The sequence below is a fragment of the Equus przewalskii genome, chromosome 12, assembly GCF_037783145.1.
Source record: "Equus przewalskii isolate Varuska chromosome 12, EquPr2, whole genome shotgun sequence".
In the NCBI taxonomy this organism is placed as follows: Eukaryota; Metazoa; Chordata; class Mammalia; order Perissodactyla; family Equidae; genus Equus; species Equus przewalskii.
The window spans coordinates 10,986,869-11,014,690 of record NC_091842.1 but is presented as its reverse complement, the minus strand read 5'-3'; the positions used below and the strand labels follow the sequence as shown (position 1 = coordinate 11,014,690).

General features: G+C 47.2%; 1 protein-coding gene and 1 long non-coding RNA gene across 8 annotated transcripts in view; one reads left to right on the top strand and one right to left on the bottom strand.

The window, feature by feature from the left end:
• The first annotated feature begins 14 nt into the window (after positions 1–14).
• LOC139074856 (uncharacterized) lies at positions 15–8,918 on the top strand. Its single transcript, XR_011524714.1, has 3 exons — positions 15–123; positions 5,772–6,110; positions 6,629–8,918. It is a non-coding gene; the product is annotated as an uncharacterized lncRNA (long non-coding RNA).
• HIP1 (huntingtin interacting protein 1) overlaps positions 7,531–27,822 on the bottom strand; it is a 149,130-nt gene continuing 128,838 nt past the window's right edge. For 6 of the 7 annotated variants that reach the window (XM_070567732.1, XM_070567733.1, XM_008535052.2 and 3 more), the window contains 16 exons: positions 25,675–25,776; positions 25,270–25,413; positions 24,688–24,823; positions 23,017–23,103; positions 22,715–22,822; positions 22,492–22,628; positions 18,910–19,020; positions 18,032–18,090; positions 17,564–17,657; positions 16,378–16,478; positions 15,991–16,096; positions 15,095–15,218; positions 14,589–14,650; positions 12,119–12,227; positions 11,289–11,370; positions 7,531–10,913 (listed from right to left, as the gene is read on the bottom strand). In XM_070567732.1, coding sequence (XP_070423833.1) covers positions 11,318–11,370; positions 12,119–12,227; positions 14,589–14,650; positions 15,095–15,218; positions 15,991–16,096; positions 16,378–16,478; positions 17,564–17,657; positions 18,032–18,090; positions 18,910–19,020; positions 22,492–22,628; positions 22,715–22,822; positions 23,017–23,103; positions 24,688–24,823; positions 25,270–25,413; positions 25,675–25,776 — 1,533 coding nt within the window. In that variant the 3' untranslated portion in view covers positions 7,531–10,913; positions 11,289–11,317. Of the gene's footprint in view, positions 10,914–10,985; positions 11,371–12,118; positions 12,228–14,588; positions 14,651–15,094; positions 15,219–15,990; positions 16,097–16,377; positions 16,479–17,563; positions 17,658–18,031; positions 18,091–18,909; positions 19,021–22,491; positions 22,629–22,714; positions 22,823–23,016; positions 23,104–24,687; positions 24,824–25,269; positions 25,414–25,674; positions 25,777–27,822 lie in introns of those variants that run through there. The other variant, XM_070567736.1, reaches the window with a different exon arrangement.

The window sequence follows — 27,822 nt, the reverse complement described above, 5'->3', positions numbered from 1 at the left end:
GCGTCACTGCGGGCGACTGCTGCGAGAGGGGCGCGAGGGAGCCGGTTGCCGGGCAACGGGGCTAGGCCGCTCCCGGCAGTCAAGGACCCCCAGAGTCTTGGGTTTCCGGAGGAGGAGCGCGCGGTGAGGCTCCCGCCGTCGGTCATCACCTTGCAGACCCTGGAAATCCGATTCCATGACTCCTTTCTACCGGAGCGGGGAATGTATTCAGTCCCAGTCACCCACGCCCCCTAGGGTAGTGAGTTTCTCCAAGGCTGTGGCTCTCTGAGAGCCCAAATTCCCCCTCAGCACTGCCCCTTGCAGGTGCAGGGTTTTTCTGGGGCCCCAGGTACAGAGCCCCCGCACACAGCTGGAGATTTCCCACGGTTGGTTGTTCGCGTTCTATTCTGTCTTTGTAAGTTACTCCAGTTGTAAAGACTGCCTGGAAAATGGCACATTTAGAATGAAGCCAAGCCCAACAGGCACTTTTTTCCACATATGCTAAGGGTACCCCCCCCCCCCCCCCCCCCGTCACAGTCATTCTGTCACAAGGTCTGGCCCCAACTGAACAGCTAACTCACGTTCTGCTAGTCTGAGCTTTAAAGAAAAGCCCTTTTGGTGGGTTTCCAACTCTGAAATTCCTCCCTCCTACCACAAACTGTGATTCTGTCACCTCTCTTGCTCCTTCATTTTATTGCAGATAGTTCACATTCCTCCAGTGGTAAGTCAAATACACTTTTCATCCTCATTCCAGCTCTAGGTCCGTTTTGCTCTAACTAGCAGCTCTCTGGGCTTCTCCTTTGTCCTCACATAGCTTGGATATTCTGACCAATCATTTCAGTTCTCACCTCGGTGATTTTTTACTTTGCCCTCTCTGTCAATCTCCATCCCTTGCTAAACCAGATTGTATGTCCAAGCTGGTTGCAGAGGTTGTAAACCAGGCTGCAGAGATTCCAAGTATTGTTGGTGAAAAGCAAGGAACGGTGCTGTCGCTCCTCCACAAATGCATGCTTTCTAACAACGTTGCGCTCATATGGCAGCCAGGAAGTTCTTTTATCTGTTCTTGTGACCTTGCTGTCACATTGACAACATTTGTCCCAAACCTCCTATAGGCTGCCACAAACTTTCCACTCAATCCCACTCTACTTTCAGTGAACGATCTCACCTACATCTACTTTGCATCTGTATTTCTTGTATACATCTTTTAAAGAAAAATGTGAAATAGACAAAAGTATGAAAATAACACAGATATAATTCACCACCCAAAATAAACAAATATTGTCATATCTCTTTCAAACCTTTTTTTCCCAAATATTTTTAAATGAAAAAATGTCTAGAGGAGGAAAATTATCTTTTTTCTCTACCCTTCTAAGTTCTCAGCTGGGGCCCCTGGAACAAAATAACAGATTAACAAGAGAAAAGCATACAAATTTATTTAATGTAGATTTTATGTGACCCAGGAGTCTTCATAAGGAAATGAAGACCCAAAGAAGCGGTTAAATCCAAGTGTTTTTATGCTAGGTTTGATGAAGAGTGGAGCGTCGTGGAAAAATGTGATAGGACGAAAAAGGGTGTGAGCTGAGTGTAGTAAACTGGGGAAAATCTTGAGGCCAGTTCAGCTTCCCCTCAGCATCCCTCCATCTTAGAAATAAGGGTGTTTCTTTCCTCTGCATATAAGGAGGCCACTTCTCACATGACCTGCTTCAGGGAAAGGTCAGCAAGTCCTTCCTGCACAGGCCATTTCTCAAATTCCTTCAGCTTAAAATAGTCAGTATACCAAAGTGCCATATTTGGGGGTAGTATGTCCTGAACTCTGTCAAAAGAAAACAGCTCAGGTAAAAATGAAATTTCCTTTGTGCTCCACCCCAGCGCCACCCCTCATCCTGCTTTTCTCTAGAAGCAACTATCATCATAAATTTTCTGTTTTTGTAGACACCTAGATATATATGTATCCATAAAAGTGTAACATTTTGAGTGTTGAGATAGTCCATAATTTCCTCACTGGTTTATACACCATCTGTTTTACACTGTTGCCTGGAGACAGAAGACAGATTGGCGGTTCCCAGGGGCTGTGAAGAGGAGCGAAGAGGAAGTGACTGCTCAGTGACTACGAGGTTTTCTTTTTGGGTGGTGAAAATGTTTTGGAACTAGATTGAGGTGGTGGTTGCATGACAGTGTGAAGGTACTAAATGGTTAATTTTCTGTTATGTGAATTTCACCACAATTCAAAGAGCAATGGGAAGCCATGGAAAGGTTTTAAGGAAGGGAGGGTGACTCGATCAGATGTAACTTTGAGAATAATGATTAGAATGAGGATGGCCTGCAGGGGCAGAGCTCCAGTAGGGAGCAGATTTAGGAGGGTACTGAGGCTATTTAGCTGAGTGGCGATAGCTGGTGCCATATCACACCCCTTAAAATCCTGAGCATAAAGCTCCAACCCTTCAAATGGCATTCAAGACCTCTACAATTTGGCTCTTAATTTGGTCACTCAGAGCTAGCACGAGCTTCTGTCATTCTTCAATGTGCCAAATTCTCTTTCACTGCTGTTAGCTTTGCCCGGAGTATTCTTCCCCTCACTCCTCCCCTGCCAACTTTTACTTACTCTTCAGGTTTCAGCCTAAATGTCATTTACCTCATGGAAGCGTCCCCTGGCTCCTTGAATGGATTGGTCCCTTTGCCGTGTCCTCCTTTTCATGCACCCTTTGGGTCATGCCTCCCACAGGTTCAGTGCCAGCTGCCCCGCCAGCCTGCAAGCTTCAGGAGGGGGGGACGTGTCCTTGGCACTGTATCCCTAGTGCCTTAAATACGTAGACATTGAATAAGAATTTGTGGGAGGAAGGAATAAATTTGCATCTCAAGGAAGTTGCTTCAGCATTCCTCATTTCTCTCATACTTCAATCTCGACCTCCTCTGACTTCTTGTTAGCCTTTGATGAAGACAATAAGAATAAAAAGACGTTTTCGCATACTGAGGTATATGGGGCATACTGGGGTATAAGGGGAAACCATTCTGGTTTAAATCTCTTTCGGCCTGAAACTTGTTTTTCCCGGAGAAGCCTGACTTACGGCCCATGAAACATGCACTGCGCCTCTGCCTCAAACATTTTCCCAAAGCAAAGATGGGCTCTTCAAAGACAGGGGCCAATGTTTCTCTTTCTCTGACATCAGTACCAGTACTTCTTCGAGGATAAGCTTTTCTTCCCAGAGGACCAAGGTCAACTTGACCTCTGCATATGTGCTAACTGCAGCACGACATCCCTTGTGACTTCGGGGAAAAAAATTGTATTCCTGTCATGCTTGATTGTATGGTTTTTGTTCTGAAAGTGTATGTAATCACGCTGTAAACCACGCTTCCCCGGAGTGCTTTCTTCCCCGAGGAAGAGAGCGCTTCCAGGCTAGTCCTCTGCTCAGTGTCACTCTATCTTTCTTACCTATAGCTTGGTTATTGGTTATATGCATTGACACTGTGAGCATGCATAAGTCTTCTTTCTCTTCATTATTTTTTTAAGATTGAGCTAACAAGTGTGGCCAATCTCTTTTTTTTCTTTTTTTCCCCCCAAATCCCCCCAACACATAGTTGTGTATTTTTAGTTGTAGGTCCTTCTAGTTGTGGCATGTGGGACGCTGCCTCAATGTGGCCTGATGAGTGGTGCCATGTCCGCGCTCAGGATCCGAACCAGCGAAACCCTGGGCTGTGGGAAGCAGAGCTCGCGAACTTAACCACTTGGCCACGGGGCTGGCCCCTTCTCTTTCTCTTTAAAAACACTTTCCTTGATGCCATTACCTATACTTCAGTTTCTAATGTATGTGTCTGTCTTTCTTCCATGTTTGGAAGCTCCTTAAAGAAGGGAGCATCTCTTGCCTATTTTTCTCTCTCCTACAGTCTCCTGTGTACTACAATAAGAACTCAGCAATGTTTGCTGAGTTGACATGATTTGAGAGGACACAGCTGTTGCAGTATTAGTCATTTTAAACAATATAGGAATTAAAGAAACTGTTTTCAAAATTTATTTTGAATATTGGTTCCATAGGAAAAAATGTATTTAATTAGAGGAGACGTGGAGATTTCAGAAGAGATTTTGCAGGACAGTCTGGGCTGCTGCCAAGGACTTTGGTGTTTACCTTAGAGACTTACACTCTCTCTAGAAGCAGTGCTGCTGTGTTAACCGTTACAGTTAGGCTCAGAGGGAAAACAGTGCACACAGAAGGAGGGAGAAGGGTTCCAGAGCCCGTGGGCCCCATGAGACTGCCTGAAGCAGACTTGCTGAATTGTGAGAGGTGACAGGCAAAGTAAAAGGGGTGTGTGGGAGATCTCGTGGGGTGACAGAAATGTGCCAGACTGCAGAAAGTATTTTCAGTTGGCCAGTATGACTAGTGGACACAGGACACGAGGATGAGAGGGGGCCTGTCCTCCTCCCTAAGACCCATCAATGGCTCGCCACTCTCTCTGGAACCAAATGAAAACTTAGCCTGAGTCAAAATTCCTTTCGCTTGGCCATAACTTACCTTTTCAGCTTTATCTGCCATTTCTCTGCTCACATGTTCTATGCTTTAACGGAACCAGAGTACAGACCTTTTCCTAACCTTGCTGCCTCCTATTTATATATCTTTTGTAGAATTTTCCCTCACCTGGTCTGTCCTCTTCCCTAATTTCTACCTGTTGAAATCAGGTCTGTCCCTTAGGGATCAGTTACAAATGCAGCCTTTCCCGATCTTTCCATGTGGGAACAATCTCAACAGCCCCTACAGCATTTGCTCATAACGTACATTCAGAATGGCAGCGCTTGGCACTGTCTTGCATTTCACTCCTTGAAACACTGGCTTCTTTTGGTTTTCAAATGCCATCCTTCACCTGATTTTCTTCCTACTTCTCGAGCTGCTCTTTCTAAGGTCCTTGGCAAGTTCAGCTTCCTGTACTTGGCTATTTTAAATGCTGAAATGCCTCAAGGCTCCATTCGGGATCCTTTTCTCACACTCTTTCTTTGGCCATCTCAGCTATGATTTCAGTTACCACCAAATTCCCATCACCTCAGACTTCTCTGAGCTCCAGAGGCTCAGTTAACATCTTCACCTGGATGCTCAGCGGCAACTCAAGTGAGAATATTCTATCTATGCCTGGCCTCTTCTAGTGCTCCCTCTCGAGTGGATAGTCGAGAGACTATCAGTTCTCATCAGTTCCACAAGCCAGAAACCTGGGAGCTCCCTCTCCTGAACCCTCTATCTAAACCCTTTTACACATCTCTCTGGCCTGTCATTTCTCCCCATCTCTACTGCCACTACCCTTGTCTCATCTTCCATCATCCTTTCGAAGACTACAAGTTTCCTTACTGGATTTTCCCATCGACACCTGCTCCACTCTAATCTGTTCTCCACATTGCAACTGGAATAGTCTTTTCAAAATGCAAATGTGATCTTGATCCCCCTTTGCCTAAAGCTGATCAACTGCTTTCCGTCATCTGCATGATCTGCTCCTGCCTCGATCCAGACTCATCTTGTACCACTCTCTGCCTGGCCTCCAGCTACACTGGTCTTTCAGTTTCTTTAGTGTCCCATCACCGGGCCTTTGCACATGCAGCTCTTTCTACTGGGAGTGAGCTTTCCCTGCCTTGCTGCCTCATTCAGACCTCCTCATGCTTTGTATCTTAGTCCAGCTGCCACTTTATCAAGGAAGCTTTCCATAGCCCCTCCTTGTATGCTCAGAGCACTCCAGCACCCCTTTATTGCACTTACTCCACTTGCAGTTATACACTTGTTTTTGTGATTACTGATTGTCCTGTTTGTTTCCCTCAATAGCCTGTAAGCTCCAGAAGGGTGGGATCACATCTCTATTTACTCTTGACTGTGTCCCCAGTCCCTGGGAGAGTAGACACTTGATAACAAGTAATGGATGCGTGAAATCAACTTTTGAGGACAAGGAACAGCAAGGATTCATCTTTGAAAATTTCAGCGCCTGCACAATGAATGGTTGCATTTAATGTGTGGATAACTAAGAAAGCAGCGTAAAAAGAGAATTCATTCACTCACTCCCAAATGTTCAAAGGGCTACCGTTTGCTGGGTAATGCGGTAAGAGACTGAGGACAAGGACCACCTTGGTGAGCAAGATTAAGGCTCACGGGCTGTAAATCACAACGGTATGTAGTATGCTTCAGCTGTATGCCCTCGCCTTCGCTTTCATCCAGGCATCTTCCCACTTGCCCATTCCACCCCTTTGTCCCTTTTCACTTTGCCAGGGCCGCCCCAGGGAGACAAATTCGGCCTGTATGTATAAACCGTAACTCCCCCTCCCTTCTTCTTTATGATATGTTACCATCTTTCTGGTGGCCTGATCTTACGACCCCTCAGAAGAAATACTCTGCCGGCCAGAGTGACCAGCTGTCCGGGCTGTTACCTAGAACTGGGGCTTGGCCACAGGACCCTGGGATGACCCCTCAGGCGAAAATACCAGAACCCCTGGGGCCTCTGGTCAAGGCCAGGAGCGTGTGAGGGAGTGGCGAGGGCTGGAGTGCACCTGGGAGAAAGGTTCTGCCCGGGAGGCACCACTGGCCCACACCAGACCCACACCCTAGAAGGTACTTCAAAGCATGGGGCTGCTGAGGTGCAAGGGCCCGTTTGCTCAAGGTGGTCCCTGCCTGATTTCTGTACCCCTCAGCTTCACACTTGAGCTCCAGGAGGGACCTGCAAGACGGCTGTGACCAAGAACTGTCCATTCTCTCAGTGGTGTTTCTGATGGCGCAGCATCCCTCTGCATTCTGCTACAGGGAGCCGAAAAACCCGGCCGCAGGCAAGTGTGCCCCGTCTCCTGTAGGGATGCACATCATCGTCCCACTGGGCAGTCTCAACACAATTTTCCTTCTTCTTTTCCTGGTTCTGACCTCCTTAGTTATACACTAGCTTCTGATTACTTGCCTCATTCTCTCCTTACTTGATGAGTCATTTGGGCAATTCTCCTGCTTACCAAGCCCAGGCCTTCCCCCTCTCTCCCTCCCTTGTGGGTCCCCTTGGTTTAACGCATTGGCAGCATTAGATTGCAGACAGTCCTGCTGGGGAAAGGTCGCCTTGCAACCGGCCCCATTCTGTCAGCTCCCTCTGCAAATCCCCTGGTAGCTGACTGGCTTGCTCTGAATCCTCTTATGATTGGCAGCTTCTGTTCCTGAGCAGAATTTGTCCCATCCAATTTTAAGGTGGCGGATTATTTTTGTATCTCAAGGATGGAGGAGTATCCATAACCTGAGACCCCAGATTTTATGCAGAACCCTGCTTCTAGATAAATGACAGTATCGACCACTTTGGCACTTTCTGTTTTACAATTCCCAAGGACAGGAGATTGTAGAGAGGATGGAAGACGTTTAAGGAGTACAAACTAAAGCAGCAAAGAAAATGTGATAGCAGTTGCACGCTTCAGAAAATGTCCAGTTTTTAAGATACATTCTGCACCCGAAGGTGCAGAGCTTAAGTGGATTCAATGAACCCCAGGATACAAAATAGGCTTTTTCACTGGAACCCCAGACTTCAAAACCACTTCGATTGGTCAGTTTTCACCACTCCTCTCCATTGCCATGTTGAAATATTTATTGGAAAAATTGAAAACACAGATGCAATGTATTATACAAAGAAATGTCTTAATATCATAATAAAAGCATTGTTGGAAGGAAACAAAAGCCAGTGGCTACCTGCCCTGGGAAGGTAGGCACTCAGTGAAAAATGAAATTCATTTTTAGGAACTATTCTAATGGAAAATTGGGGAAAAGGTTAAAAACGGAAGAAAAACAAACCCAACCCCATCCCTGCAAACCTAATGTGAAAGAGTTTGTTATAAGTTTGAGACAATTGCATTATCACCAAGATTTATCCGAACCCCCTCGGTTTGTCCCTATGAGTAGTAATCAGCTTAATTTAGGGCCTTCAAACCTGAGGTAGTTGAGGGTCACCTGAAAGACATGTCTGGAAATGATCTACTCTTAGAATTGGACCCAACGGCATCTGTTTCATGTTGCTCTGCCTCCTGGGGTGAGAGGCTATGCCACCACTGTGGGTTCTGGTCCTGTATTTGGTCTGGACCCGGGAGACGAAGGACGTGAGCAGCAGACAGCTGGCCCGGCTTGCTGTGTTGATGGCTGGCAGGCCGGGGTGGTGGCTTTCTATGCTATAGGTGGTGCAGTCTCTGGAGGACCGAGGATGGTGGAGAGAGGGCAAAGCTAATCCGGTTGGAAGGCCAATGCCGGGACTGAAGGCTTTCATTGGCAGGAGGATTTCCAGAGACTTGGAAAGGTGGTAGAAGGTAGCAAGAAATTTACCAGTTATCAAAGACCAGGGTAAGTGGAGCCAGTAGACCCCTCCAGACCAAGATGCTGGCCAAGAAGTGAGCACTTCCCAGGAGCAAGCTCAGAACAGCTCCCCATCAGTGAGAGGCTGGAGCAAACCAACCTGACCGACTGACATGCATCTGTGACCCCCGTGGTACCTGGTATAAACCCTGGTGTCTGACCTGGCAGCTCAAACAATTCCAGGAAAGGATGCTCTGGACAATGTTGGTTCTTCCAGCTACTGGGTTAGGGACTCATATTCATACGGGATCCTGCTGTGGGCAGCCGAATCAGGAAACAATCTAAATTACAGTCAAATTTAAACTCCTTGCTCAGATACAAAATAACCCCACAAAGGTAGGTTTTTTACTTCTATTTTTCCTTATTATGTACACACATATCCTTACTCTAGAAGTATTAGAGCATTGTATTACAAAATGAAATAACAGATGCAGCTTTATTTCAACCTCTCGTCTATCCTAAGCCACTGCTTTGTTGTTGTCCTGCCTCGTTATGACCCATTTACGCTGACCCCTGAGACTTCAGTCACTAGCGATGCTCAGGGCCTAATTTAAAAGGCTCTTAGGTTCATTTTTAGCCTTAGGGTATGATTCCTGTTCTAATCAAGGAATTTCACACCAAGTATAATATAGTCATTTTTAGAAAAGCCAAGGCAGGACAATTTAATTCTGGCTAGAGAACAGACTAGTTTCTAATGTGAGCAATGATGAAAGTAATATTATATCTGACAGATATTTCCTTGTATGAGACTGAACGAGCCTGTGCTCCTGCTTAACTGCTTTCTTAACTGTTTTATTACTCAGGCTAAGCCCATGAAGCTTGTACAAATTACTGTGGCTTCTTTTTAGAGGGAGTGTTATTCAGAGAATCCTAACGTGGCCCAATATACTAGATTTTTTTCCCCGCTGTTAATTTGGAGCACGACTGTGTGAATGGCTGAGATTCTGGAAGGGAGGACTAGCTACCTCTGGAAATGTTGCTCCATGCTGAGAACACACTGATTGGCTTAATTGGCACAACTGGGCCACGGATGCCACACAGCACTCCTTCTGAGCCTTGGATGGAAAAACGCTGAGCACAAAGCAGCAATAAACATCAGAGCACTCAATTGCTACTGCTGACGCCTGTTTAGCTCAGTATGGAGAGCACAGGTCTGAGTCTTGTCATCCGAGCTAGTGGGAGACAGTGGTTTGAGTGCCCTACCGAGAAAATGCAGAGAGGGAGTGGAGGGGCTTTAGGAAGGAGTTGGGGTGATTCACAGTGATCAAACAGAAGTCTCACAACCTGTCATGTAGCAACACTTCACAATGTTCCTCTGGGACAGGTCCTGGTAAGTGCTTATCGGCTACTACCTATGAGTTGCTACAGATAAGGAAGGAAGATTCTGTTTGTCCAAGATTGGAAGGTCACTTAAATGCTGGGGTCCATTTGGAGGTGGAGAAGTGCTGTCAGGCTGCCCAGCTCCAGGAGGCTGTTAATGCGCCCTCTGTCCTCATCCTGTCCACAGGGCAGCGAGGGCCCGGGACATGAGGCTGGTCCCCCTTTCTCGTTTTCCCTGACCCAGATGCTCTGAAGAACGTGCCCGCTTCGGGATCCAAGCCGTAACAGGTCGAGATGGCATCTTAGCCTTGTTTCCGCTTCTTGAAGACTGATGTCCTGGGGCAGCAACACAAGCCTTGCCATAGTCACCCCTGAAATCCTGATTATTCCAAGCGTCTTTTTGTAGGCTGCTGCTTAACAGAGGTTAGTAATAAATATTAAAGGTACCAAACCAAGCATAGGGTTCTTTCCTGCTGGGAGCAAGTTTGCCTGATCTTCTGGGTCTGTCAATTAGGTAGAACATGGAACTGTCGTCTTCAGATTCAAGAGGATGCCAAGGCAGGCATTTGGAGAAAGGAACTGGAAACCCTGCCCACACTCCCTCCTAGGGCCCTGCCTGGGTCTGAAAGGAGGTGGCATGGAGAATTCATTCCATGGGGAAGAAACGTAGCTATTCTCACCAGCTCCATTCGAGCACGTGATAAGGTTTTTCAGCCTGGTCACAAGGAGCTCCCATGAAAGGTGTCTCCTGGAGACCTGGGCCGTGTGCACCCTCCTTTCTCTCATTTGTGAAGGTGGGCAGAGGCTTTCCGCTAAGCTCCAGCTTTAGGAAGGAAAGGCACTCGCTCTGCTTCTGCCTTTGGAGGAAAGCTGTGGCTCAGCAGCTCCGCCCGACCTGGGGAGTGGCCTTGGCTGACCCGCACTCGCTCAGCAGGACACTCAGCGTGGAGGCTGATGTGGAGCACCAAGGTGAAGCCTGAGCAGCACCATCGCTGTTAACTGCTGTGGTCAGGGGCCCCTGAGAGCTCAGAGCTCCAGGCGGGTTCCCTTTGGGAGAGTTGGCTATATGAATGACACTTGAAAAAAGAAAACCAAAAAACCCAACCAACCACCATTAGAAGCAGTGGGAATCCATGGAACTGCCAAAAGTGGGGAGAACTGCCTTGGCATTCTTAGCCAGGACACTCGTGCTCTTCTGACTCTGCGCACAGATTCAGGGTAGTGTCCTGGTTTGGAATCCACCAGCCCTCTGACGCTCGCAAGTTTGTGCAAATGATGAAACTGAAAAGACTGAGAAGAAAATAGAAAAGAAAATGCATAAGCTCTTCCCTCTCCGGGCTCCCCACAAGAACAACAAGCCAGTCTGACAAAGACACTGATTGTTTGGGGATAAAACAGCAGGCGGGACTTGGAGGGAGGTCCTCTCTGTGGGGTGGCCCTGCTGCCCCTCCTCTCTAGCCCTTGGCCAGCCCGGACACTAGGGAGGTGGTGAGAGAACACAGATCACGGGTTCCAACACAAAGGGTGTCACTGTGGAGGGAGTCTTTGCAAGGCCATGCAGGTCCTCAGCACTGGACAATGAGTGGTGTGGCTGCCACTGGGACCCCCAAGGTTTAGCTGGTGGCTGGGGAACAACAAACACAGAGATGGGTGATAAGGATTTACACTCTGATGTGTGGGGCGTTGGTGTGGCTCTACTCTTTTTCGGTCACTGCTTCTTGCACTGTAGGTGGAGATGCTTCTGTTCCTAAAAGACAGTAATAATTTATGTTTCATAGCACTTCATGCATGCACGCATTCATTTAACCAACAAAAACTGCCACCATGTTGGGCTCTAAAATACACTATAATCATAACCCTCTATTCCCTGAGTTCAGCCTCCAGGAGTGACTGGGATACATCAGTGGTAGGTTCCCAAAGTCAACCAAGTTCAACAAGAATCAGCCATCTTGGTTGTGATCAAGTTGGCCAAGCTGGATATCTGGAAGAGCAGCACTCATAGACTCCCTCTGGCCGATGAAGAGTCTCTGGGCTGGTGGGCTGAATATCACTCCACTCCACTCCACTCCACTCCACTCCATTTCTAGCTCCTGACCCATTGCTGCCCACTGCTGGCTCTAGACAGTCAGAACCTTCTAATTCACTAGCCCCTGTCTGCTAGATCTTCACTGACCAGCATCCATTCACTATTCAACTCTGCTGGTCAGAAACTAAGCTCCTGGGGAGTAAACCAGGCTAAGTGGGCCTGGAAGGGGACGGAGGTGAGTGAGGGACCAGTCCACTGGTCAACGTTAAGGTCTTGAAAGGTGACAACAAAAGCTTTCGATTCGCAACAATTTATGCCAGTTTGGGGCTTGAAGGTAACCTATAACTGAAGACATAACATGCCGTGTGAGTAGAGAAGCACAGGTCCTCATTCTGTTATGTTTTCAGGGAAGGCCCTCATCATAGTGCCCTCCCCTCACTCTGGCCACTGCCGATCCTCCGAGGCCTACCTTCTTCCCAGCCCTCAGCAACACCGGCAAGCTCATAGTGCTTTTTTCGAAGCTCTCCCAGTTTTTGGCGCTCCTTCTGCAGTTCATTTTCTAGCTCCAGCACCCTCACCTGTAGGGAAAGTGAAATTTTCTTTTGAGTAGCAATCTCAGAACTGTCTTCTTTTGACTAATCCCTTTCCTCCACGTTCCGTTCTCTTCCTCTGTGTTGTTCACTCTGTTTCCATAGCTTACCCAGTTCTCAGTTTCGACCTGGCTCTGCTGATTTCCCCATGCTCTCAGTCATCATCTATCCCAGTGGCTCCTACGCTGTCTCACTGGGACCCTCTACAGGACATGAACGATGTTTTACCGTCCAATGTCTGACCGGCAGTAGGGCTTATCAGATGTTCCTCTGATACATCACTATCTAAAAACAACTCTAATCTTCAGCTTATCTGCATGGTGCATTCCAATTTACTTGTAACCCTTCTCCTTCAACCCCAGTTCCCTGGAAGTCCAGGCAGGAACCAAGTATGATGGTGCTGGCTTCTCTGAGGGGCTGGTGCAACTTACGGTTATTATTGTACAGGAAAAGGCACAGCCAGTCTCACTAAAGGTTGGTTCTTGGCTGTCCCTACTCCTCATTAATTTTAGTTATTAATTCAAGAAATACTTGCTGAGCGCCCATCATGTACCCCAGGCTCTGTTATAGCTGCTGGAGACATAACGGGGCCTAGACAGACACGGTCCCTGCTCACCCTGTGGGGAGAGAGAAACTAACGAACAAGAAAAGATCAGACGTAAAGAAAATAACAGAGGACGATGTGATAAAGACTAAGGGTGGTCAGCAAGGGCTACCCTCAGGAAGCAACTTTGAGCTGAAATCCAAATGGCCGTAAGAGATCAGCTGTTCAGAGAACTAGGGAAGAACATTCCAGGCAGAGGAAGCAGACTCTAGGCAGGAACGAGCTTGAGGTGTCGGAAGAACAGAAAGAAGTCCTGTGTGGTTGACGTGTGAGAGTGCGAGAGGGTCGTGAGATGAGGTGGGAGAAGCAGGCAGGGATCATTTCACCCGGGCCCACAGCTGGGGTGCGGAGTTGGCTGTCACTCTAAGGGCAAAGGGAGCCACTGGAAGATTTTAAGCAGGGAAGTGACATATAGTCATTTATGCTTTTAAAATATGTAGAGAACGAACAACTGTAGAGAGGAAGGAGTAGAAGCAACTAGATCTGGTTAGTTTGTTCCCGTTTTTTGCTTTTCAACTTTTTATGATGGAAAATGCAAAACATACATAGAAGGATGGAGACTGGTGCAGTGAATGCCATCAGCTACCTTTCACCCAGTTCCACCTGCTATCAACTCATGACTGGACTGGTCTCCGCAATTTTCTTTCCTATCCTCCCTGCCACCGCCGCCCAGGCCCGCCACGGGATTACTTTGAAAGACATACTCGCAACCATTATAATTAAGTTCTCTTGCAGTAGCTCAGTGGCTCAGGACAAAGGTGGCTTAGACTAGGTTAGGGGGATGGTGAAAAGTAGACAGGCTACGCCGTGTTTTGGACATTTAGAGTTGATAACAAACTTGCCGGGGGACTGGCTGTGGAGGGTGAGGGAAAGAGAGGAAGCAAGGATGACTCTAGGTTCAGGGCTTGGCACCCAGCTAGATGGTCGTGGTGCCATTTACTGAGATGGAGAAAGCCAGGGGAGGGGCAGATTGGGTGAGCGGGAAACCAGGAGACTTGCTCTGGACACATTAAGTTTGAGAGACCTATTGGGCTTCAATTGGAGACATCAAGTAGGCAGCTGGACAAGTACAGAGCTCAAGGAGAAGATCTAGTTTGGGGGAAGCATTTGGTATTTATCAGCATACAGATGGTATTAAAGTCAAGAGGGACTGGAGGAGCCCACTAAGCCAGAGAGAGTAGACAGAAATTTAGCCATATGACTTTTCCTTAAGATGCTGAGGGACCCACTATAGACTTTAACAGTCTCAATCTCGACTTTACCCCAAGACTGACCAGTAATTCTAGAACAAGGATGTTAGGTTTTTTTCAGGATCCCACTGATTTCTATTTTGCATGGCATAACTTTACTGAACAACTGAGAGAAATGCCATTTGGCAGGTTAACACTGAATCAGTTTTTTTAAACTAAAGGTCATGCACAAATAATTCATATTGGAAATTTTAGAAAAAAAATTGTCCATACTAAGACTATTAAATACCAGTTGACGGTCAGCTAGGAGATCCCTGATAACATCTAGAGGGACACCAGTCTAAGATTAGCGGGCAAGATTTAAGATTCTGACCTTTACTCATCATCTCTCTCTACCGCCACTGTTTCCTCCGGCATCATTTACATCCACTCTTGGGCTAATAGATACATCTGTGCTCAAGTCTCTCTCTCACTGGCTTCTCACCATGGGCGTCATATTCGGGGTCGATGTCACAGCCAATAGAGACTGACTAGACTGAGAGATGGAGTTCCTACCTGGGAATCCATCTCCTGGCGTTTGATCTGGGTCAGCGTCATGCTTGAGAAGTCCATGTTGTCTGCAAGGACGAAAATAAGGTCTTGTCAAATAACACCCCTCGCAGACTCTCACCTGAGAGGCAGCCGAGGGCAACGCTCTACTGAAATGCTTGGTTTGCCATTTACCAAGACATGTGTGAAAGCAACCGAGGGATGGAGAGGAAGGAAGACACAGTGACAGAGTAATGAGGACCAGACCCCCCAGGGACAATCAGGCCTGTAGAGTCATTTCTTCGAATTCAGAGAAATGGCTAAATGGAAAATCTACCTGTGGCCTGTCACTATAGTAATACAAAAAAACATGCTTATGTGGTGTCCCACCTTACGAGAAAATAAGCATGAATGCAAAAAGATGAAAAATGAGAGATTTGGAAAGAGAACTGTGGGAGTTTTTGATCATGGCAAGGAACATGAAGAGCAGCTTGACAGGATGGATAAGGAAAGCACTGCTTCTGGAAGGCTACCTGTCTCCTCAATCTGTGATTTGCCAGAAACGGTTGAGGCCACCACGGCGGCAGTGGCCTGGTTCACCCCCCGGGAGGCCTGCTGCAGCTGGGCCAGGTTGGGGCTGTCCTTATCAGCTTTTACCTGCCAGGACCAAGCAGATTTAGGTTCACACAACACAGAGCAGCAAGGACTGAATCACACAGTTGTTCTGCTGGGTCTTGACAAAGACACGTGACCCACTGTGGTCACCAATCAGCTTCTCGAAGATCGCTGCCTACGAGGTCAACTCCTGGCATCCCTCTAATATAAAAAGTCATTCCTGCTTATTTGCTTGGTGGCCTCAAACTCTAGCTTTATCAGTTATTTTGATGAAGTATTCCAGTTGGGAAAACCAATTTGGGACAACAGTAAATAAGGATGATAAAAGACCACTCCCCGGGGCACTATAAAATTCACAGAAGGACTTTGGTGACAAGCTCTGCCTTGGGACTGGTTGGGGCCGTGGTTCACATGTGGAGACTCTTGAGGAGAAGCAGACATTGGTTCTGCAAGCTCAGAGCCGAGCCAGGTAAGCAGCTTACTGCGCTGACAAATTCCTATTGGAGTGCTTCTTAAATGCTGAGACTGCCAATCAGAGGTCAGCACAGCTGGTACCCTCAAACGTCACGTGTAACAACAGTGGGGAGAGCCAAGAGGAGCACATGCGGCGCGTGGGTAGAGGGGCTCCTTGCTGACAGATGGAAGGCATTTAGAGGAGGGTAGTGTGGGACCCTTGAGAGCCAAAATTTGAATTTGAGACCCAACCTGCCTGGACCCTAGACAAGTCATCTGTTCTTGGAGCCAGTCCCTGGTCCAAGTACCTCAAACCTAGCCAGGGCTTACGCCGTCCTAGGGAGTCTGGCCCCGGGCCTACCTTGGATGCAGCCACAAGCTGGGCTGTGCTAGCAGCAATCTCATGTGAACACACCATTAGCTCCTCGAATTTCCCTCTGCCTTGTACCACCAGATCGGCTGCATCCCTGATAGTCAGGAAAGGACCAGATGGATCATGTCACTGCCAGCTGCAACCCTTTATGATCCCCCTCCTAGCTCACCCCCATCACCCTGGCGGGACAGAGACCTGCCTGCTCTGTCCTTGTGCTGCCCTAGGGGACTCCGGCTCCCTTTTAAACTGTTATCCTATTGACTCCTTATCGACAGTTCATTTCCAGGGGGCAGCTTTTTTTCCCTTAGTTATTCTCTGGGGTGGATCAATGGAATGCGGTGGGGCTGAGGAGTCTTGGGACTGACAGACACTTACACCATGACAGTGGCTCCCCAGCCCACAGCTTTGGACGCTGAGATGAGTCCTTCTGTCCATCGAGAATTCTTGGCATAAAACTCCTTCGGGGATGCTGTACCCTAGGGAAGTGAAAAATAAGAGCAGCTGCCTTTTACTGAGGGCCAGGCGCTTTTATGTACATTATCCCACCTAGTCTTCGCTGTAACCGAGGGGCAAGCATTATTATTCCCATTTTACAGATGAGAAAACTAAGATTCAAACAGGCAAAAATACTTTTCCCAAAGTCATGCAGGGAATAAATGGAAGTAAATCCTAGGCTTTTCTGACTCCAAAGCCTATAGCATTTGTTATATCACAATATTTCTATAGTGTATATGTAAGAATACATATATTCATTGTATATATGAATAACTTATGATCTGAGTGGTCTAGCTGCTGTGATTTTCCAAAAGAGGAGAGTACACAGTGAATAATTAAAAAAAATCATTTCTACTTGGATTCTAAGAATTATGCTTCGGAAGTGTCTGATAGTCTGAGAATCTGCAGATACTCCTTGCTCAGTCGTTTTTTCTATTTTGGGGACAGAAAATATCACCTCTCAGACTGAAAAAAAGCACCTCCAAAACAGATATGGCTTTGTTCTTTATAGGATTATTTTCAGGCTCATAAACTGTCCCTGGACCTCCGTCTCTCCGTCTCCTCCTGCACGCAGGGATGTGAGAAAGGAAAGATAATGATAATGCCAGCGAAGGAGTGAGAAGCCAAGCGAGGTTGTCAACAAGAAACTGAGGCAGAGTCTGTCTGTGATGACCATCTGTCGACTGCCACTGGAAAGAGACACAACACCAGGTTTGCTCTCCAGATTTGCCCAGTTTTCACAAGTCTTCACTTCCTCCTCTGAGGCCCAGACGAGTAACGCACAGGGGGTTTCCAGCAGATTCTCCAATGATGTCCACCTGGGTTAAAGAGCCTGAGGCTGGAGGCCTGGGCTGACGGCTCTCTGGGGACCTGGCAGTGCCCCAGCGACTTCCCATGGTGCCTGCTGACGTCCACAGGAGCGGCAGCTGCACCCTCAGATGGACACAGGATGAGACGGCAACATACCGAGATTTCACTGAATGTGGACGAGCACGTCAAGTAGGCCTAGCCTGTCAGTGAACTGGACATCTGTAACTGATGTCCACTGGCCCTTGCACATGCTTACCCGGCCACTCTCCACTATCTCTCTCTGGAGGTCCTTCGAGGCCACAATCAGGACCTGAATGGCTTGCATTAGGCTGGTACAGGAACCAAGAATCCTGCAAAAAAAATGGGTCAGGGACACAGAAACAGACCAACAACAATGAAGAAGACTGTTCTGTTTTTCATTCCTCAACACAGGCAAACTTGGACGGGGAAGAAGGCAGGGGATGCTCTGCGGGTGAAGCCCTGAAGAAAGGCAGGTGGGCAAGGAGACCTGCTGGTGCCTCTTCTTCATAAGGATGGTGAGGAACCTTGGGGTTTCTTTCCCCATGAATGCAACAGCAATATCATCACTGTTAATACTGTTACTGACAGTTACACAGACTCAGCCCTTCTCTGTGGCTGTTAATGTTCTATTCTAATTAGGATAATCCACCGCAGGAGAGATGGATCCCCATCACGTAGGTGCCACCATGCCGCTCAGACTGACCTTTCGTTCACCTCCAATTTGACTCCTGTGTCTCCCGCTCGGGATTTGCTGAGCATCTCCTGTTAAAAGGAAGCAAGCTTTCTCACACATGATGGGGACTGAGAATCCATGGGTGTCCTGCTATATGTGTGTCCAACATTCTGGGGTGGAGGAGAAAGCCACATCTAGAAGAGCCCAACCACGTCTTTGCAAGAGTCAGGAAATGAATCCAGACCTCCAGGCTACTCAGTGGGAAGCTCCCCAGCAGGCTGGCTCCAGTCAGGGAGTCTCCTGACGTTCCAGCACCTAGGCTGATGTGCACAGAACTCTGAGAGCTGTGGCATCATGCCAATAGGGACAGCTGCTCCCAGGTCCTAGAGGCAGGTACTCACACCAAGGTGGGTGGCCTGAGTCTTCCACCAAAGGAGCAAATGTGACTTTTGCAATGGTGCCTTCTCAGCTTTTCCCTGAGACAATCGTTACCATTGATTTACTGAGTGCCTGGCACTGAGAGAGATGTGCGTTATCTCATTTAACTCTTACATCCCTCTGAGGTGGGTACTATTGCTATTGCCATCATCTAGAAATGGAATCTGAATCTTAGCAAGGTTAATGCCACACATTGGATGGCCTACAACTGGCAAGTGGTCAATCTGGAACTTGAAGGCAGGATGATCTGACACCAAAGTATGTGATCCTTAAGGACACTGTTCACCTTGCCTTGGTGAGACCTTCTCCCATTCCACCCCTCAGAGATGCTAGTAAGTTTGGGTTTTGATTTGTTTCATAGGGGGCCTCTGTAGCCTCAATGAACAACTAAGATACATCCAATGGGCAATGCTGCCAAAGGGAAGCTGCAGGAGCATCACTCGGAGACCTTTTTAGGATCACTTCCTTACCTCTATTCTGGCTGTAGCAGTTTCAATGGCAGCTGAAGTGGCGGCCATCTCCTTGTCTACCAGGTCCCCTAGCTCCTCCTGTTTGATGTCCAGGCCTCTGGGCAGAAGCTCCTGTGAACAGCATCACAAAGGCTGAAATGATCCTTTGACTTCCTCTCTATTCTCCTCTGGCAGACTTGTAATCCTCACACGACAGCAGAAGGTAGGAGAGGAGCACCCCACCATGTAACACACTTCTGCAAGCCATGGAAGGGCGTCCCTCACAGGCCTTGTCTGGAACTCTCTATGTGAACTCTGGAACCTCACGCTCCACCTCCCTCTACTCTCACTCAGACCCCCCTCCTTCTAGAAAGCCATCCCCACCTAACTCCACAAGGCCATTCAGTTGTAGCTGCTCGAACCCTAACCTCACAGTTGCACAGCGTCGATTATATTTGCTGCTTGGGAGGTATTTTAAAAACATCTTCAAATGTGGATGATTCTTCCAACTAGACAGTCTGCCCTTATCTAACTTTGCTTCCACAGCAATCATGATGCAGCTACTATCCTGTTCTACAGATGGGGAGCCAAGGCTCAGAGAGGTCAAATGTCTGGACCACGGTTACACTGCTAATGAATGGCGGAGCAGGGATTTGAACTCAGGTCTGATGGTAAAGCTGTGATTTTTAAAAATATTATGTATTATATATACAGAAGTATAAAATAGATATGAATGGTTTAAAGCATAAGAACAATGACCCATGTTACCCACCGCCCCACTTAAGGAACAGCTTAAGAAACAACACCAGCACCTTTGAAAGCTCCTTTACATCCTGCCCTGATTCCATCTCCCTTCCTCCCTACTTCCCACCTCAAGATGAACTCAGAATTCAGGAGAATGCTTACTGTGTCTTTTTTGAAAAATTCCATATGAATGCATCCTTAAACAATATAATGTTAAGTTTGCATGTTTTGGTCTTTATTTAAAAGGAATCGTACTGTATGTATCTATGACTCGCTTTTTCACTCAGCATTCTGTGTGAGACTCGTCCTATAAGCTAGTAATTCTATTCCTAGGTATACACGCTAGAGAGACTCTTACATATGTGCATCAGGACACATGTACAAGAACAATCACAGTGACACACTCATAATAGCCCCAAACTGGAAATAACCCAAATGTCCATCAACAAGAGAACAGGTCTATCAGTTCAGCTATATTCACACAACGGAATACTACAGAGCAGCAAACATGAATGCGTCCACATGGATGAATCTCACACACAGGATGCAACATGCAAGTTACAGAAAAAAGTCTATAGTACATAGAACTAACAACATGTTACTTAGAGGGGAAAAGGACTTAGTCTTTCTATTATCTTCTTCTGGAACTCTCATTAAATATTCTATATATGACCTTTATTATCCCACTTATAAAATCTGAACATTCTGTGTAAATTCCTTCAGTTCTATCATCCAGTTCACTAATTATTTCTTCAGCTTTGTTTTTAACCTGCTGTTGAATCTATATACTAAGTTAATACTTTCAATAATCACATTTTTCATTTCTAGAAGCTCTGTGGTTCTTTTTCAAATATATCTGGTTACTTTTGAAAATATTTTATTCCTTTGTCACACTTTTAATACCTTTAAAAAACTTCCTTAACATGTAAAATGTATTTATTGTGATTCCTTGGGACTTTGTGAAACTTCTTTGAGGTTTAGGTTTAAAGTATATTTCTTCAGAGACAATTTGGATGTGTTTCTACGAGGTTACCTGGACCTCTAACAACCTGGCCACTTTAAACTTGATCTTCTGCTTGGGGTTTTTCAGGCCATATGGGTAGTATGAGACTTGGACCCTGAACCCACAGGAAGGAGGCTTGTGGTTAGGAATTCTCTAGGCAGCTGTCTTTCCTTCTCTTCTCAGAACCAAGGCTGAGACAAGATCTTCCCTGTAGGGCAGTCTTTTTCCCATTCACCCAAGGTACGACCCTTCAGAATTTCTTTTTGGGGAGGAAGGCTCTGCATTCCAGTCTTTTATCCTACTTGGGCACAGAGTTTGTCTCTTGTTCTCCTCTGCATGTGTGGCCATTAAAATCCAAGCTCCAGGCCACCAGAGTTAGACAAACACTGGCTCTAGCATCCTTTTGGTCTCTGATTCTGAGAATTTCCTTAGTTGTCAGCCAGTTCAGATTCAACTAAAAATTTTGCTTTTCAAATTTTATTCAGTATTTCCTATGTCCTGTGCTGGCAGTCTCTAAACATCTGGTCAGCCTTGCCAGAAAGGAAGCCTGCCCAGGATCTTTCTGTCACGCTTTGCTTTCCTTTCATTAATTTAATTTTTTGTCTCCTCATGGCATCCTACATACTTTGCACGTGCATTCTGAGTTCTCAATTCTGCATCACACTGGGGAAGATGCTCTATCACCAACAAAAGGCAGACTGTGTAACGCTGCCTAGGCCGCCACCAGCAATTTAATATCACCACGATCACGTCATCCTATTGAAGGCAAGGTTGGCAATTCCCCATTGTCCACAGCCTTCCTTCACCCAGACATTCAAGGTCCTCCACTTCATTGCCCACTTTCTCCCCAGTATGAACTCTCCTTCCCCATCCGAGCTACCTTTTAATCTGTTTTGCTCTCTCCGTGTGCATACTCAATTAATTAAACATTTGCTGGGTGTTAACCACCTGCCAGATATTATGCCAGGGACCAGGGATACAATATGAAGGAGCTATGGGCTCTACCTTTGAGGACTCACGGGGGGAAACAGAGAGGTAAGCATGTTCATTACAGCACTACCCACCAACACTGTAAGGTGAAGGGGGGTGGTGGCAGGAGGGACCCAGAAAGGTGTCTAAGGGCCAGATTGTGAAGGTCCTTGTATGTCAGGTTACATAATTTGTTATCAAACACATGGAATTATAATCAGATCTCTGTTTTTGGAAGACAGCAGAGGAAAAAGAGACTGGAGGCAGAAAAATTAACCAGAAGTCTGTTCTGAGTCCAAATGAGAGATGAGGAGGATGTGAACTCTGGCCCTCATCTCTTCTTTCCCTGAACTTCTCATTACCACATAGTTTAGGAATTAATTAAATACTGCTTTGTACCACACTCTTAAAATAGATCTCCACCACAGTTCTCACCACACTGTACAGAAATGGTTGATTTCCTTATTTTCCTTCCCCACAGAGACCCTATCTTATTTGTCCCTAAATGACTACACCCGGAACAATTCCCAGTATCTAGGACACACTCACTACATCTTTACTGAATGAGTAAATACACAGTCATCTCCATTTTAGATGTTACCTGCTCAACCAGACAAAAATCCTTGCAAACAGGGAAACTGACCCGCTTCTTCTTGCCATTGCTTAGCACAGCGACGACCACACAGGAGCTTCTCAATTAACAGCCAATGAATTAAATAACTGGAAAGTCATTCAAGGGGTCAGATTTTTCAGCTCTAACTCTCACTTTCTAGAAGCAAGTTGTAAGGGCACAAAGAACGGGCTTCGAAAATCACTGATTCCCACAAATCACCAGCACGCACAGCCGACAACAGTAGCAACCTTCCCCAGTAAGAGCACTACGATACCTCGCCGATGGCGGTGATCTCGCTGAGGCAGCCCCTCAAGGCTGTGCTGTCGGCATTCTCAAGGGCTCCGTCTTCCCCCACGGAAGCCAGATAGATGAGGGTTTCCCTGCCATACTGCTTACAGGCCTCGGTCAGTGCTGGAGAGGCAAGGCGACAGAGACTTTTAAAGGCCCTCTCTCTGCTCCCCCTGCTTTCCGGAAGGGCCCCCACCCCTGGTACTCACAGTCCGCAGGCTCCGGTGGGGCTCTAAGGCAGGTGGTGCTACCGTGAACAATGGTGTCACTGGTCAAGTGGGCCAGGAGGGTGACTGAGTGCAGAAGCCCACTCACGTCTGCCAGGAGTGTAAATGGAAGTTTCTCAGTCCTGCTTGAGGGCTGTCACTTTCCTACCCCCTCCTATCCCGCTTTGCGAGTTGTATGCACTCCCCTCTTGGTGCCTAGGAACCGTCGCTACTTCCACATTCAAGCGTTTCTGCACCCTGCCCAGCCGTCACTAGTGACAGACCCCGTCCTTCACCTCTCTTACCTTCTGGGCAGGCCAGATACTGGCTGCAGCTTTTTTCCAGTTGCTCAATGCAGCTGGAAACAGACTTGACCGTGGAGAGAAGGTGATCTGTGAGAGGGAAGGCAGGGCAAAGTCAGAGTTGTCACAGCTCGCTTCACCCCATTAAAGCCACCTGATGATGAGCCTAGCTAGTGAGTGGCCCCAGTCCTCCAGAGGGAGGAGGAAAGACTGTTGGCTACAGTGGTATGTGATTCTCCTACCATAGCTTCAAAAGCTGTGCTTCTGATCCTATCTGGTCCCTCAGCCAAAACCCAGGGCAACTGCATGGCCAGCCTAGATTCTGCCTCTCATTTCTCATCACTGCCCACTGTATCAAATCCAGGCTTCCCTGGTAAGTCTTTCCAGGCCCTTCGACTCTCATTACTCTCAAGCCCAGACCCTTGGCTCTGGGCATACAACACAGTCATTCCCACTGCTGTGCCTCTGTGCACAGGTCCACGGAGACACTACCGCACAGGAGTTAAAATACGGGCTCTTGAGTCACACTGCATAGGTGTGGCTCCTGGCTCTACCACTGCTGGCTGTGATCTCAGGCCACCTGTGCCTGCTCTCCCTCATCTGAAAACAGAGGCATAACAGTACCTCTGTTGTGATGATTTGCTGGACCAAGGCGTGTAAAGCACTTAGAACAGTGGCTGGCACACAGCAAGCGCTTAGTAAGTGTCAGCTATTTTATTATTAGTATGCCCCACTTTTCCTCCTCTCCACAGCTTCATGTCTCTCCTCTTCTTTCAAAACGCAGCTCATAACTTCCCTTCTCAGAATCCGCCCACGACTGCCCATTTCCTGGCACAACCTCAGTGAATTAGGTCCTCAGTGTGCCCTTCATCTGTAACTGTTGTTTCCTCACAAATGGGGTCCCCGCTGAATGACAGAATAGTCCTGGCTGTACACCTCACCAAACTGAGACCTTTCTATCCGGTAATAAAAACCAACCATCAGTTGTTTCCTCCCGTCTGCCTTGTTCTCAATGGGACCTCTCATTAGCTTGCCAACATGTTCCCTCTGCTTGAGAACAAGCTGTAATGAGACCTGCTCGTCTCTATGCCCATGACTTCACAAACCTCCTGGGCCTGGATGCTGTGCACAAAGGCTCCCCTCTCATCCAGAGGCTTCTCTGACTTGGCCCCTGTACCACCCACATGCCCTTAGGACTCTGGTACATGCAGAGTGGGCCCCTGTTCATGCCTGTGACTGGGGATTTTTACCGTTTCTGTCCCTCCGTGCTTTATGACACCTCTCTGTCTAGACTTGAAGCTCACGATCAACCATCCCTTGATTCAGACCATATTTTCCTCCTTAGAGAGAAACAGGACAGTCTGCTCCTCCTCCTGGCCTTTAGAATTGTTATGGGGCCTCTGCTCCCAGTGGGCCTTTCATCAGTGGGATCCATGACTAAAGCAACAGTTATCACACCTGGGGGCTTTAGAAAATCCTACTGCCCAGGCCCTGTGCCACAGAGCTTCCGTAGGAACTGATCTGGGGGGCAGAGGCGGGTAGGGATCTCCAGGTGATTTGGACACGCAGCCGGGCAAGAAGCCCTGGACTCAGTGTCACAAGGGATTCGACACCAACGCTGAACAGCATTCAGCTGAAAGCTTCGGCATCTGCAAGCCGGGTGAGGGGAAGCACCTGCAGATCCGGCGCAGCTGATCAGAGTGGGCTCCTCCAGCTGCCTCAGGGCCTCTTGTACCACCTGCTCCGCAGCTTTCCTCGACTGCAACAGCAGCATTTTTCGTTGGTCCTTTGCGAGCTGACCCATAGATTCCTAGAAACGGTCCAGGGAGGTAAGAGTCTGCCATAGATCTCATAATCAGCCTCCGAGCAGCAGCCACTTGTGACACAGCTGGGATTCCTGATAGCTTAGCCCAAGCCAGTTAGCTTGACACAGAGAAGAACTCTTTAACTTTGTCCACAGGCTCGTGCCACTGAGCAGAGGAGGCTATGAGAATGGACCACTGCAACCAGTTCTCCTTTCTAGGCGAGAGATGCATCCCGTCTCATAGGAAAGAGAGAGCGAGCTTTGCTTTCCCTCATCTGCTCTGTGGGTGACACAGGGCATGCTGGCATTAGGAGCTGTGCTGACAGAATGCCTTCACAGTCATGCCAGAGGCCCCAAGGGCCTTTCAAGCCCCCTGCCTCCATGAATACACCACTGAGGCCCATGGGTGTGAAGTCCGACTTGGTCAACCCAAGCGGGTGTCCGTTACTTGCCTGTGTGCTGGACAGTTTGAGCTGGGTGTCTTCCAACTGTTTCTGAAGAACAGATAATTCCTCCTCTCGATGAGCCATGGTGTTCAGCAAGCTGTCTCGCTCCTTCTCTAGTTCGGCGATCTGGGTTGCCCATTTTTCTTCTGACTGCAAAGGAGACCATGTGGGAAGAGGGAGTTGCTGGGAGAATTAAACTGTCCCCTTTCCAGAAGTCCAAACCCACCACAAGGCCACAAGGAACAGGAGGTGATATCTCTTTACTCTGCCACTTCCATTCTCCTGAGAACACACTGATCACAGATGGGACCAGCTTGGTCATATACTAGATGGTGATGGATGCTGGGTGACAGCAATCCCAAAGCTAGAGGGGAAAGCAAGAAGAAGGAATAGAAAGGAGGAGATGCTCACCTGGGCAGAAGTTTCCAGGCTGCCCTGGACAATGTGGAGTTCCTGTTTGCTGGTGGCAAGTTCTTGCTTCAAGTTCTCTAGTACTTCTGTCTGTTCTTGAGTCTGAAAGAGAAGAAAAACAGGAACACTCGGATCTGGGTGGTGGTTACAAGGGATAAACATATGTAAAAATCCCCAAGCTATAAATGTGAGATGTGTGTACTCTTTTGTATGCAAGTTTTGCCTCAACAAAAAGTGTGTGGGGAGAGGTGATGTCAGCGACATAGTGGAGTGAGCTCACCCGGGACTCTCTCCCCTCCAAACTACAACCAAAAACGAACAACTGAATTTCAACCAATAATTCTAATAATATGAGATCGTCGGAGACCCACAGCAGCCAAACGACAGAGGGCAGAGAGGTTGGAGCTGCCCTCAGAGGAGCTGGAACGGGGTAAGAGAGAACTTTGCTCCCTCCCCTAGAGACTGGGATCACTGCTGCGGGTGAGGGAAGGAGTGGGGCAGGGGCCGCATGTCTGCGGACTTGTCCAGGACTCCCACAGACCAGTGCAGCGGAAACCCTCTAACGGGGGAAAGCTTCTGCCCTGGGGGGACCTCATCAAGCCAGGGCCCCAGGAAACCAGACAGCGAGAGCTGATCAGAATCCAGGTCTGCGTGTGAGAGAAAGTGCCCCTCCTCCCCCAATCCATGCTGTGCACTGCCATCATCACGGCTGAAGGCAGAGGGCTCAGAAGGCACAGCTCTCGACCCCCATCTAGTGGCGACAGGCTGTAACTGCAACTGAATAATAGCATCATGCGCAAAAACCGCTCCTCTACCATCCAGCAATTCATAAAAGCTCCAGTCCACAAGGAAAACAATAAAAACACAGAAGTATGTCCTGAGGACTTGGAAATAGGTAAAGTAAGTGAAGATGAGTTCAAAATAGCTATCATCAAAATATTCAATGAGGTAAAGGGAAATATAGAGAAACAAGTCAACGAGTTCTGGAGTTACTTCACAAAAGAGATTGAAATCGTAAAGAAGAATCAATCAGAAATACTAGAGATGAAAAATACAACGGATCAGATAAAACAGAATACGGGTTCCCTGAATGCCCGTGTAGACACCATAGAGGAGAAAATTAGCATAATCGAAGACAGACAGGCTCAACGGCTCCAGACAGAGGAAGAAAGAGAACTAAGAATTTAAAAAAATGAAGAAAATCTCTGAGAAATAGCAGATTCAATGAGGAAATCCAATTTAAGATTATCGGAATCCCTGAGGGCGTGGAAAAGGAACAGAAAGAGTGCTCAAAGAAATAATAGAAGAAAATTTCCTAAATCTAGGGATTGAGGGAGAAATGTGTGTGGAGGAAGCCTTCAGATCTCCTCGATTTGTCAATGTAAAAAGACCTACTGTAAGGCATATAGTAGTAAAAGTGGCAAAAATGAATGACAAAGAAAGAATACTCAGGGCAGCAAAGCAGAAGAAAAAAACCTACAAAGGAACCCCTATCAGACTTTCAGCGGATTTCCCTACAGAAACCTTACAAGCTAGGAGAGAATGGAATGACAAATTCAAAACTTTAAAGGATAAAAATCTTCAGCCAAGAGTACTCTATCCAGCAAAAATATCCTTCAGATATGAGGGAGAAATTAAATCTTTTCCAGACAAACAAAATCTAAGGGACTTTGTAACCAAAAACCTCCACTACAAGAAATCCTCAAGAAGGTTCTCATACCTGAAAAAAGAAAAAAAGGGAGAAAGGGGGCACAAATCACAGAGTAGAGAGACAAATAGATAGAATCAGAATAGGATAGAAAATGTTCAACTATAGCATTAGGATAAAGGGAAGGAAACCACCAAAGCAAAGACGATCTTATCACTCTAACCACAAACTCACAACACAAGTTGGAATAAGAGATGAAAATAATACTCTAGGAGGGGAAGATGAAAAGGACTAAATAAGTCTAGGCCAAGGAAGTAAGAGACCACCAGAAAATGGACTATACTATACACGAGATTCTGAATACAAACTTCAGGGTTGCCACTAAACTAAAAAACAGAACAGAGACACAAAACACAAATAAGGAAAAATCTAAGAAACCCAGCATAAGAAATTTCAGAAGTCAATGGGTAGGCTAAAACACACAGGACGAGAAACAAAGG